Source organism: Nyctereutes procyonoides, unplaced genomic scaffold (genome assembly GCF_905146905.1).
Source record: "Nyctereutes procyonoides isolate TBG_1078 unplaced genomic scaffold, NYPRO_anot_genome, whole genome shotgun sequence".
Classification (NCBI taxonomy): domain Eukaryota; kingdom Metazoa; phylum Chordata; class Mammalia; order Carnivora; family Canidae; genus Nyctereutes; species Nyctereutes procyonoides.
Genome location: NW_026575126.1, coordinates 46,366,396 through 46,379,285, shown reverse-complemented (window position 1 = coordinate 46,379,285; position 12,890 = coordinate 46,366,396). Strand labels below are relative to the sequence as shown.

Sequence of the window (12,890 nt, the reverse complement as noted above, 5' to 3'; positions counted from 1 at the left end):
AGGAGTGGGACGTGGCCCTGCCCAGCCAGGCGGACCCTGATGGCTCTCGCCGCCCGCCTCCCCTGCAGGCCGCCCGCCAGATGCTGTCCTGGGCCGAAGCCACTTTGTCACAGGCCCTGAGGAGGCTCTGCAAGCCGTTGCTGGCTCTGTACAGCTTCTCAGCCAGGTACCTGGGGGTCCGTCCTTCCCTGCCTCCCTGCCCCAGCTGTGCCCTGGGCTAAAACACCCTTGGTCTCACTCATCCCTTAGGATGACCCTGCCTGGGGGGCATTTTCAGCCCCCATCTTCACAGATGAGGAAATAGGCTTATTCTTCATTCCGTGGGAATTTTCTGAACATGTTCTCTGAGCAGGAACTGTTTTAGGCAGCGCTGTATATACAGCAGTGAGAGAGACGGGTCCCTGTCCTCACGACGGCCACAGTCCACGGCGGGAGGTGGGCACTGAACAGGTACAGCTAGGTTATCTACGTCAGGGCTCAGCAAACCTTTCCTCCTGAGGGCCTAAGGGTAAAGTTTTCAGGCTCTGTAGGCCAGATGGGCTCTCATGTCGTCTTCACTTTTGTTTTTGTTTTAAATAATCCTTTAAAAACAGAAGAGCCCCTCTTAGCTTGTAAGCCATGCAAAAACAGGATACAGGCTGGCTCTGGCCCATGGGCTGTAGTTTCCTAGCCTCTGATTTGGTATGTCAGGTGGCTAATGCTGGAGAGAAACAGGACAAGTCGGGTGAGGGCACCTTTTGAAGGGTGCAGCCGTGGTCTGCTTCTGCAAGAAGGTAGCATTTGAACAAGGGCTGGAAGGAGCCAGGGGAGGGAGCCGTGTGGACATCATGGGAAGAGTTCCAGGCAGAGGGCACAGCAGGTGCAAAGGCCCAGGGGTGAGCATGCACCTAGCCTGCTGGAGGAGTATCGAAGAAGCCAGTGGGGCTGGAATGGAGGGTGCAAGAGCTCGAGAGGTGATAGGGATCCAGGTGGCCTAGGGCCTTTGTGAGGATGGTGGCTTCTACTCTGAGATGGGAACCCACAGAAAGTTTTTGAGCTGAGGAAAGACATGATCTGTGTCCTATTTAAAAAGATCCCTCTGGCCCTGGTGTTGAGACTCCAGATCAGAGCAGCAGTGTAGTGTGGACATAAGTGTGGGGGCTCAGTAAAGACTGGTCCTCTGTGTGACTGTCCAGACGAGAGGGGTGGGGGTGGCGGGCTCAGCTGAGCGGTGGGAGCCATGGAGGGGCTGCGAGATGTTCAGATTCCAGACGTGGTATAAGGTCAAGCCTGTGGATCTACTGATGGATCAGATTAGGTGGTGGAACAGATGGTGCTGAGGTTTCTGGGCCTTGCAAATGGCAGGATGGATGGTCCATTTGTGGAGCAAGGACAGATGACTGGTGGCAAAGCAGATCAAGGCTTCATTAGTCTCCCATTGCTGCTGTAGCAACTTACCCACACATTTAGTGGCTTAAAACAACACAGATTTCTTCTCGTGTGGTTCTGGAGGTCCGAAGTCTGAAATCAGTTTTGGGGGACTGCAGTCACCGTGTGGGCAGGGCTGGTTCCTGGGGAAGCTCGGGGGCAGAACCCACCCCCTTTACCTTTTCCACCATCTAGGGGCACCTGTGCTCCTTGGTTCTGAGAACCCTTCCTCCACCTTCAAAGCTGATGGCCAAGCGTCACCTCCCCTGCAGCCTCTGCCCTACATCTTGTCTGAGTGACCCTCCTCCCTCCCTTTTCTGATTACATGGGCTCACCTGGATAGCCCATCTCAAAATCCTTCATTTAGTCCCACTGCAAAGTGCTCTTGGCCATATTAGTCATTGTAGTCCTAGGTCCCGGGTACTTGGAGGTCTTTGGGGGTCTTTATTCAGTCTCTGTGGCAGGAGTGGGGACGGTCAGAGTGTCAGTCCGGATGTGCGGAGTTTGAGAAGCCATGAGGGTACCCCATTAAAGTGGCTAGAAGGCAGTTGATATTCTGAGGCCTGGGCCGTACACAGTCTGGCTGTTGTCAGAGAGGTGACTGGTCTGGAGGGAGCTGCAGAGCCAGCCTCAGTGACAGCCCTGGGGCCTGGGGCGCGTGATGCATCCCTCTCACAGGCAGGGGCCCCGTCAGCCCGGGGGTGCTTAGAAGGGGCAGTGGCCACGGCCAGCAGCCTCACAGAGCATCCAGCCCAGGGCAGTGCTTGTGCTTGAATCTAGCCCTGACTTGGGCAACCCTGGCTCAGGGCTCTGCGCCTCGAGTGACACTCCTGCCCAAGGGTCACAAGGGATGCAGGTAGCAGGCAGGCCTTTGCGACAGCTTCCCAGGCCTCCTGGGGGAAGGTAAATGCCCTCCCACCGGGGGTAAATGCCCTCCCACCCGGGCCCCTGCACCCGCCTCCACCCACAGTCCAGGGCAGGTCATATTCCTCATCCACCTCCAACCCCGATGTGTGCTGAGACCTCTTGGCTCCTTCAGACCCCACACGGTCAACCTGACCTCCCCGTTTTCCACCCTGAGACAGGGTCCTCCCTCGCCTGTGGGATTCCCCAGGCCCTTTTGGCTCTCCACCCTTCCTCAAGGAGCACCCCCGTGGGCCTGCCCAGCCCTTGGGGTCCACACAGAGGTGCCCCAGCTGAGCCCAGGCACCGGGGGCAGCACGTCCGTTCCCAGCCCAGGCAGGGGCTCAGGCATCGGTGTCCTGCCAAGGGGACAGTTGCATCTGCCCCGAGCCTCCCCCGCCAGCCCGCACTGTCCTCCTCCTCCTTCCTGGAGCAAACACAGGCCAGGGTCTCCAACTCCTCCCCTCGTTTCCTCCAGAAACTGCTCAGTGACGGTGACACTGCCACTGCTGCCTGCAGGGGACGAGCCCCTGGCCGTGGCCCGGGTGACCGGCCACTTGGTGGAGGAGAAGCTGCTGCGGCCCTTCCGCGAGCTGTACGGGACCCGCGTGCTGGCCGAGTACTACCGGCTGCAGCGTCTCCTCCTGGAGAGCCCCCATGACTGTGAGTCCTGGGCCACCTCCTCCCGGGAAGGCCCCTGCCCTGTGGGACGGGGCAGACGGACAGGCCCTGGGTAGCACTCGGAGCCCCAGCATGGTACGGCCCGGCCCAGAGCTTAGTGGACTTCCCAAGGTCAATACTGGACTAGGGCCGGGCTGCCGATCCGGGCTTTCATCCAGAAGAGGCAAGCCTGAGCATGGGGCCCCGCACAGAAGTGCGCCAAGCGGCTCGGGGCCAACTCCCTCCCCCTGGACTGGGCTGGAGCCACAGAAGGCAGACCTCCAGTTGGAGCCGGAAGGCCACTAATTGAGTCCAGACTCTTGGTCTGGCTGGGCCAGCCGCCACAGGCTGTGCTAGGACCGGATGCAGCTCTGGGGGCTTGGGGCCCCTGGGGAGTTGGCATCTAGCTCAGGCCCCAGTGTGGCCTGGGCGAGTCTTCCCACCTCTCTGGGACTCGGTTTCCCCTCTGTCAAGTGGAGGTGGCAACCAGGCTCACTCCTTTGGGTGCCAGGCACAGGCAGTTTGTGAGCTGAAATCCTCGATGCTGGGGCACATCTCAAGTCCAGGGGCAGGCGTGGCACCCAGGGCCAGGTGGGCCTGGTGCATCGGTGTGGTTTTCATAATCATCCCCATGGGAAGGCAGAGGCTCAGGACAAGCAGTAGCCCTCCTAGGGTCAGGGTTACTTCCTCTGCTAGACAGCACGGAGAGGTAGGAGCAGCTGGTCTTGGACTTCCATACACGTGTGACCTTGAGCTGCCCTGTGACCTTCAGCTCTGATTGCTCACGAAGGGGTGTACAGGACCCTCCGTGTGAGGCTGGGTGGGCCAGCAGCTCCTGGGCCTGGTAGGTGTCCAGTAGTGCTCCCCGACTCTGGCCCAGCCAGATGCCACCCCGGGCCACTGCTCAGCAGCAGTACTGGCCTGGCAGGTCACACCGCTCCTTCTCTGACCATCTTCTGCCCACCTTGAAGAGGGCAGTACCAGGCCCCCATGGTACCGTCCTTGTGTTGGATGCAGCCCTGGGCCATAGTTTTGTGCATTTTTTTTCCAGTGATTATTTTTCAATAGCTTCCTGGACACATAATTCACATACCACACCATTTATTTTAAGCATATAATTCAGTGGCTCTGAAAATATTCAGAGAGGTGCACATTCCATCAGCAGAGTCAATTTTAGAGCATTTTCATTACCTCAGAAGCTGACCTTTGCCCCTTAGCTGTCATCCTCAGTCCTCAGCTCCCACCAGTCTACTTCCTGGCTCCATGGATTTGCCTACTCTGGACAGTTCGTACAAATGGGATCGTGTAACACATGACCTTTTGTGACGGCTTTTCACCCAACAGAACCTTTTCAAGATTCACGCGTGTATTAGCCTTTTGTTTCTGTGTATTGTCGACTTGGCTGTAGACAGCTTACTTCTGGGTGCTGAAGGGAGAAGAGCTGGGGGTAGACCTCCCGCATGTGGGCTGCCCAAGAGGACACCCTAGAGTCCCCCTGGGCAGAGGGACCCATCTCACTTGCCTTAGGGATTTCTTCTTCCCAGACCATGCTGTGGTGGCCGGGGACAGGCATGTGGTAACCTTCGATGGCCAGGTGTGGAGTCTTGGTGGCCACTGTGGCAGTCTGCTGCTGGCCAAGGACTTCGCCCACAACACGTTCTCACTGACGCTGAACCGGGCCCCTTCAGGACTCACATCCCTGTCCGTGGAGCTGAACCACACGACCCTGGTCCTCTATCCAAGCCTAAAGGTGAGCATGTGAGAGTGGGAGGCTGCTTTACTGCCTCCTCTCACATCCACACACCTATGTTCTGGGCCCCAGGCCCTTCCCACCTGGTGTGCCTTGTTGCCCACCCCTTGTCCTGCTCAGCCCATGTCTGACCCACAGACCTACAAGCTGTATGACTCCTCCCTGCCTACGGAGAGCTGTCCGCACCTGGATCTGCCACCTGCTAAGACAAGGGGGGACATTCCCAGGATCGAACTGACCAGTGAGGACGGCATCTCAGTCACCTGTGATGTGCAAACTGGCCTCTGCAGCCTGACTCTGGGCCTCTGGCTCCATGGTGGGTCTGGGCCCAGTTGGCAGCCTCCGAGCCAGTGGAGTTGGCTTTGCCAAGACCACAGCCAGCTTCCAGGGTTGAGGCCAGAAGATTCCCAATGAATGGCATTCTCGGGGTCCTCAAGAGGCTGGGGGCGGGATGTCCAGGGACTCCCTCAGGCTGCTGCTGCTCCTTGGGGCTTGCAACCTGAGCCAGCATAAAGAAGCAGAGTCCAAAGGGCTCAAAATAGCTAGATGGTCAGAGGCCATCTCTCCCTGCTAGATCATGCCAGTGCTGCGACAGTTCCTAAAGGCAGATGGACAGATACTGCTCTGTGCCCATTGGCCTTGTTTCTCCTGCTGTAATACCACAGTCTCCTCCTCCTCTCATCCCCCTGTTGTCCCCAGAGTGGATGACCTGACTGAGGTTAATGAACAGCTCTCCCACCGGCCCAGGCCACTCAAGGCTGGGGCTTGCAGTCAGTGGGAGGGCCTAAGGAGGGGCATAAATGCTTTCTGCCCTTCCTTTCCCCTTTCTCTTCTCCCTCTAATGAAGGGTTAGAGCCCAGATGGTGGCACAGGAGTCAGGCATGGACGGTTCATCACCCCTGGCTCTCACACAGCCCCTTTCCCCACAGGTGTGTCTGCTGGCCTTCTAGGTACCAATGACAATGAGGCGGCCAATGAGTGGATGCTGCCAGATGGCAAAGTGGCCCAGAGCCTGGAGGAGCTCACCCTCGCCTGGCAGGTGAGCTGGTTTGCCAGCCCTTCCTCTCTTAGGGTTTGTGCATCACCAGGGAGTGGTAGCTGAGTGCAGAGACTGGCTCAGGGCATACATACTCTGGAGCCAACTTCTCAGGCCCAGGGGTTGGACATCCCCTCCAGAGGCTGATGCACCTGCTCTAGCTGCCCAAGATGAAAGAGGTCCAGGTGAAGGCCTGAGTCTTGGATTTGTCTCACTAGGTGGGTGGTGACTGCAGGGCCATGGAGAAACCTCAGGAGTGCCCAGCCCGGAGCCTCACCTGCTGGGCCTTCTTCCAGGACCCTCATTCCTGCCTGGGGAACTGCTTCAGAGTGGTGAGTGTGAGGCTGGGGCTGGAACCCAACAGAAGCCATGCAACAGGTAGACCAAAGGACCAAAAGTTTCCCCCACCTTGCTTCTGGCCCTCCTCCTCTGTGTTACCCCCAATGGTACAGTGGGCCAGAACCATGACTGTGGATGCTGAATTGCAGGTGGACCCCACACCCTTCCTTGGCCTGTGCAACCAGGACACCTGTGGCACCCAGGAGCTCCACTTTGCCTGTAACCTGGCAGCCACTTACATCCACTTGTGTGCCCGGGGCTTCGTGCCCCTGGACCCTCCTCCACAGTGTGGTAAGCTGCCCCAGCCGGCAATCCAGCTGACCCATGCCTTCCCTCCCAAAGGAAAAACTAGTTCCTTTCTCTTAGCTCATTGTAGGACAATGGAGTATCTGTCTGCCTGGCAGGAGCTAAGAGTCAAAACAAAGTTATGTGCAAAGGAGTACTTATTGAGAGAAAAAGAAGCCTGAAGACTCCCCACTGTCCAAGCCAAGTCTAGTGACCCTGGAGTCATCTGACACAGGAGACAATAGCTCAGGCAACCATAAACTCACCTCCCAAAAATTTGCAACCTGCTCTTCCAGGGCTTGAGTGTACACTCTCCCCAGTGTCTGGAAAGCCCTGGGTCGACCAATGTGCACAATTCCGATTCCCACAGCTAAACTGCACCAAAGCGCAGGGGTAGGACTCCTTGTTAAAGGAACAATTATTTGTACATGACACTTGTAGAAGAATGGTAAGGCAGGCTGTATGCACAGGGTTCCTATAGTGGTATAGGGACCACTGCGGTTTGGCTGTGGGATCGGGCTCAACTCTTAATACAACAGGGAAAAGTGCAGACTGAGAGCCAAGGAATAGGGTGGTGGTCTGTGGATGGAAGGTTGCTAAGAGGAACCATCACAGATGATGGAGTCCTGGCTAAATGGAACTGCCAGGGATCTAGTTGGAGGCAGGCCAGACTGAGCAAAGGAACCCTGGTGGATGGCAAGGTGACCAGTTATTCTGGCTCAACTGACCTAACATCATTCCTGCTAAACCTGGCTAATGGAGAGATGGAGCCCCCAAAAGCCAGGGCCTCACAGATTTCTGCGGAGCCTGAGTAGAGCCTAGTCAAAGAAAGACTCTTTCCCATCTAGTAAGAACTTCAGAGGCTAGAATTTGAGATTAAATACACATAGTCACTGAAATTTAAAACTTAACCCACTAAACCACACAGATGCCCCCAATCTGTAAGTGTCCAACTCTCGATTTCAGCTCAGGTCATGATCCCAGGGAGTCTGCTTAAGGTTTTCTGCCTCTCACCTCCACTCGAGCTCTCTCTCTGAAAAGAAATATTTTAAAACAGAAACAACACAAGAAAAAATTCACTAACTGGAAGACATAAGAGTCTCATAGAAATTTCAGAATGAGAAAATGAAGAGGAACTCCTCGGATTTCAGAAGCACAAAGTATCCTAAATACTGTCAATAAACCTTTATTAAGACATATCAGGGTGGAAAATAAGTGATCTTTCAAAGACAGACAACTCTTCTCCCACCAGCAAGGAGGGAAGACAGTAAATTTTATGCCCAGCTCAACTATGATTTAAGGTTAAAGATGAAACAAATTTTTAGCACCAAGCGATCTGAAAATAACTTTCCTACTGATGGACACACACTAAAGGAACAGAGCCACACACACTTAGTCACAAGCCATCTGTGGCTGCTTTTGTGCTCCAACAGCAGAGTATTTTTGCAACAGCAACTGCAGATCTGGCTGCAAAGCCTAGTGTGTTTACTATTCAATTCATGACAGAAAGTGTTGGCTGGTCCACAATGTGAAACCAGGGGAAGCAGGAGGGAGAAATTAAAGAGAAATTAAAGAAATAGGAAGAAGTGAACAAGAAGTCAAAACTACAGATCTAGTAGAGATTTCAAAAAGCTATCTGAAAATGTTACTGATAAATTTCAGAGGTTAAATATGATCTGTTCAGATGTTCTAAGAATATTTAACCTAAAGAATCTCATAGCCATCCAATCAACTGAATCTATAGGCTAAAATGTACTTCTAAAAGACGTCAGGCAAAGCTTAGTGAAGTTAGTGAAGCACACCAAAAAATAGATTTCATCAAGATTAGAATTTTTTTTGTTCTGTGAAAGACCTTGTTAAGAGAATGGAAAGACAAAGAAAATACTTATAAACCACATATCTGACAAAGGACTCCTATCTAGGATATATAAAATCAAATTTAACAGTTAAAAAAAACCAATCTAAATGGAAAATGGGAAAAAAGAGACATTTCACTTAAAGGAACATATGAGTGGCACACACACAAAAAAATGTTCAACAGAATTAGCCATTAGGGAAACGAGAACACCACAAATCTATCAGAATAATTTAAAAAATAACCATGACACCAAATACTGGCAAAATTGTGGAGCATGTATTCTGGTGGGAAAATGTAAAATGGTACAGTCAGTCTGGAAAAAAAGCTAAGTATACACTTAACATATGATCTGGCAATTGTGTTCCTAGACATTTATCCCAGACAAATTAAAACACATGTTTCATCCAAAAGCCTGTATATAATTATTCTTGGCACTGTTATTTATAATAGCCCAGAAATTGAAACAACCAAAAGAGCCTACCTTTGGTGCACAATTAAATTTTGTTATGTGCCTGGGATCCTACTCAGCATTAAAAAAGGAACACACTATTGCTACAGGCAACAACTTGGATGAATCTCAAAAGCATTATGCTGAGGGGTTAAAAAAAAAAAGAAAGCCAAACTCAGAAGGTCATATAAGATTTTATTTATATAACTTTCTCAAAATGACCAGTTATAAAGATGGAAAATAAATTAGCATCTGCTGGATGCTTGTGGCTGCCACCAAGAGGTAGCACAAGGGAGATGTTTGTGGTAGTGGTAGTAACATGAATCTACACCTGTGATGAAATGTCAGAATTATATACATGCATTCTACCAACGTCAATTTTAGGGTTTTGATATTGTACTACTAATTATGGAAGATGTGACCATTCAAAAAACTGAATAAAAGATACACAGGAACCCTCTATACTTGCTATCTTTGAACTTTCTATAAATCTGTAATTATTTTTTTAAAGATTTTTTTTCTATTTATTTGACAGAGAGAGAGAGAGAGAACACAAGCAGGGGGAGCAGCAGATGGAGAGGGAGAAGCAGACTCCCTGCTTAAGCAAGGAGCCTGATGAGGGGCTCAATCCCAGGACCCCAGGATCATGACCTGAGCCACCCAGGCGCCCAAGAGACTCACTTAGATCTGAGGACACACATAGGTCGAAAGCCAAAGTACGGAAAAAGATCTTCTACACAAATAATAACCAAAGAGAGCAGGGGTGGTTATGCTGATATCAGACAAATAGAATTTAAGAAAAAAATTTTTACAAGGTAAAGGACATTACATAATGATAAAAGGGTCAATTCACCAAGATCTAACAATTGTAAGCATATATGCACCAGATGTCAGAGCTTCTAAATATCTGAAACAAACATGGACAGAATTGAAGGGAGAAAAAGATGTTCTATATTGAGACCTTAAACCCTTCATGACCCACCCACTTTCAACCATGGATAGAATAACCTGACAGAAGATCACTAAAGGAAAAGACAATTTGAGCAACACTACAAATCAATTGTACCTAACATACACACAATACTCCACCCAACAACAGCAGGAGATATACCCTGAGATCATGACCTTCAGTTAAGCTGAAGGCAGATGCTTAACCAACTGAGCCACCCAGGCACCCCACCACAAAATAAGTCAGTAAATTTTGGAAGCTAAGATCATACCAACTATCTTTTCCAATCACAATGGAAAGAAATTCCTAGAAACATGCAACCAGAAATCAATAATAGGTGGAAAATTGGAAAAATAAAAAATTGTTCAAAATTAAACAACATGCCAAAACCTTGGGATTTAGAGAAAGCAATGCCAGGAAGGAAATTTACATTCTTTTCCTGTAAATACTTACATGAAAAAAATATCTCAAATCAACAACCTACCTTTATGCCTTAAGGAACACCACCCCCAAAAAAACAAAAAAAAAAACAAGCTGAACCCACAACTAGCAGAAGGAAATCAAAGATTCAAACAGAGATAAATGAAATAAAGAATAAAGAAAAGTCAGCAAAATTTTTAAAAGATCAGTAAAAACTGACAAAACTTTAGCTAGATTGGCTAATTTAAAAAAAGTATTAAAATCAGAAATGGAGGACATTGCAGCCAATTTTGACAAAAATAAAAAGGATTTCAGGAGTACTACGAACAATTGTATGACAAATTGAACAACCTAAATGAAATGGATAAATTCCTAGAAACATAAACTTGCCAGGACTGAATCATGAAAGAATAGAAATCTGAGCAGACCCATAACTAGCAAGATTGAAATAGTAACTAAAAACCTCCTCATAAAGGAAAAAAAAAATCCTAGGACCAGATGGCTTCACTAATGAATTCTACAAAGCATTTAAAGAAATTAAAAGCAATCCTCCTCAAACTCTTACAAAAGCTTGAAGAGGGAACATGTCTAAATCCACTATATGAGGCTACCATTCCCTCTATACCAAAGCCAGATAAAGACACTTCAAGAAACAGAAACTACAGACCAATATTCCTGATGAAAATAGATACAAAATCCTAAGAGAAAAGAAAGAAGAAAGAAAGAAAAAGAAAGAAAGAAAGAAAAAAGAAAGAAAGAAAGAAAGAAAGAAAGAAAGAAAGAAAGAAAGAAAGAAAGAAAGAGAGAGAGAGAGAGAAAGAAAGAAAGAAAGAAAACTAGCAAAGAGAATTCAAAAGTGTGTTAGGACTATACACCACAACCAAGTGGGATTTATTCCTGAAACACAAGGATGGGTCCAGATAGAAAAATTATTTGATAGAATATACCACATTAACATAATGAAGGACAAAAACCACATTCTTGCCTAAGTTGATGCAAAAAAAATTTTTGAACAAAAATTTGATACCCTTTCATGATAAAAACACTCCATGAACTGAGACTAGAAGGAAACTTCAACTAATAAAATGCTTACATGACAAGCCCAGAGAGAACATATCTGATGGCAAAAGACTGAAAGCTTTTACTCTGAGATCAGGGATAAGAACGGGATGTTTATATTGGTTTCTTCTCTTTAATATAGTATTAGGAATGCTAGCCAGAGCAATTAGGCAAGAAAAAAAAAAGGCATCCCATTTGGAAAGGAAGATATTATGTATGTTCTCAGACAAAAATGATCATATATATATGCACATATAAGTATGTATATGTATTTTATAAATATATATAATCTCCTATGTGCCTGCAGAAATCCCTAGAGATTACACTGTATTAGAACTAATAAATTTGGCCAAGTTGCAGAATACAAAATCAACACAAAAATTGGTTGCACTTCTATACACTAAAACAAAAGGAAGTTAAGAAAATAATTCCATTTGCCATAGTATTAAAATTAATAAAATACTTGAGAATAAACTTAACCAAGGGACTGAAAGACTTTTACACTGAAAACTATAAAGCATCACTGAAAATTAAAGAAGATACAAATAAATGGAAAAAAATATCCCATGTTAATGGATTGGAATTCTTAATATCATTAAGGTGTCAATACTACTCAGTGATCTAGGGACTTAAAGAAGCCCTGCCCATCAAAATCCCAATAGCCTTTTACAGAATTAAAAAAAAATCGTATGGAATATGATAGCCAAAGCAATCTTGAAAAAGAAAGTTAGAGGTCTTATACTTCCTGGTTTCAAACTCATAACAAAGCTACAGTAATAAAAGCAGTATGGTGCTGCCACAAAGTTGTATATACAGACCAGTGGAATAGAATAGAGAGCCCAGAAGTAAAACCTTGTGATTTTTGACAAGAGTGTCAAGACCATTTAATGGACAAAGCACAATATTTTCCATCAAATAGTGGGGAGGTGGGGTGGGATGCAGGGAACAGGTATCTATACCCAAAAGGATGAAGTTGGACCCTTACTTTACATCACATACAAATACTTGCTCAAATGCATCAAATGCCTAAATATAAAAACAAACTATAAAACCCTTAAAACAGGGGGAAAGCTTCACAACACTAGGTTTGGCAGAGTCCTTGGATAGGGCACCAAAGGCATAGGCAACTAAAGAAGACAAATTGGACTTAATCAGAATTAAAAACTTCTGTGCACAAGATGACACAATCAACGGAGTATTAAAGGCAACCTGTGAAATGGGAGAAAATATTTGCAAATGTTATCTGATAAGGGGTAAATATCCCAAATATATAAAGAAGAACTGCAAACTTACTATCAACAAAACAACTTCATTAAGAAATGGTCAAAAGAGGGGCACCTGGCTGGCTCAGTCAGAGGAACATGGAACTCTTGATCTCAGGGTCATGAGTTTGAGCCTCAATTGGGGGCAGGGGGTAGAGATTACTAAAAATAAATCTAAAACCATTAGAAAAAATGTCGAAGGACCCGAAGAGACATTTCTCCAAAGACGACATCCAGAGAGCTGACAAGCATAGGAGAAGATGCTCAATATCATTCATCGCCAGGGAAATGTGAATCAAAACCACAATGACATAACACCTCATATCCATTAGGATGCCTACTATTAAAAAAATTAGGAAATAAATGTTAGCAAGGATGTGGAGAAATTGGACCCTTGTGCACTCTTGGGTGGCGCAGCGGTTTGGCGCCTGCCTTTGGCCCAGGGCGCGATCCTGGAGACCCGGGATCGAATCCCACGTCGGGCTCCCGGTACATGGAGCCTGCTTCTCCCTCT

At 47.8% G+C, this 12,890-nt stretch overlaps 1 protein-coding gene across 1 annotated transcript in view; it reads left to right on the top strand.

Annotated features, from left to right (window-relative positions):
• Positions 1 to 7,527, top strand: part of LOC129519850 (uncharacterized) — a 123,652-nt gene extending 116,125 nt beyond the window's left edge. The window contains 8 exon segments of the mRNA XM_055340682.1: positions 69 to 166; positions 2,789 to 2,973; positions 4,515 to 4,720; positions 4,859 to 5,036; positions 5,650 to 5,759; positions 5,975 to 6,088; positions 6,245 to 6,386; positions 7,438 to 7,527. Of these exon segments, the coding sequence (XP_055196657.1) occupies positions 69 to 166; positions 2,789 to 2,973; positions 4,515 to 4,720; positions 4,859 to 5,036; positions 5,650 to 5,759; positions 5,975 to 6,088; positions 6,245 to 6,386; positions 7,438 to 7,463 (1,059 nt within the window). The 3' untranslated portion in view covers positions 7,464 to 7,527.
• The last annotated feature ends 5,363 nt before the right edge of the window (positions 7,528 to 12,890 follow it).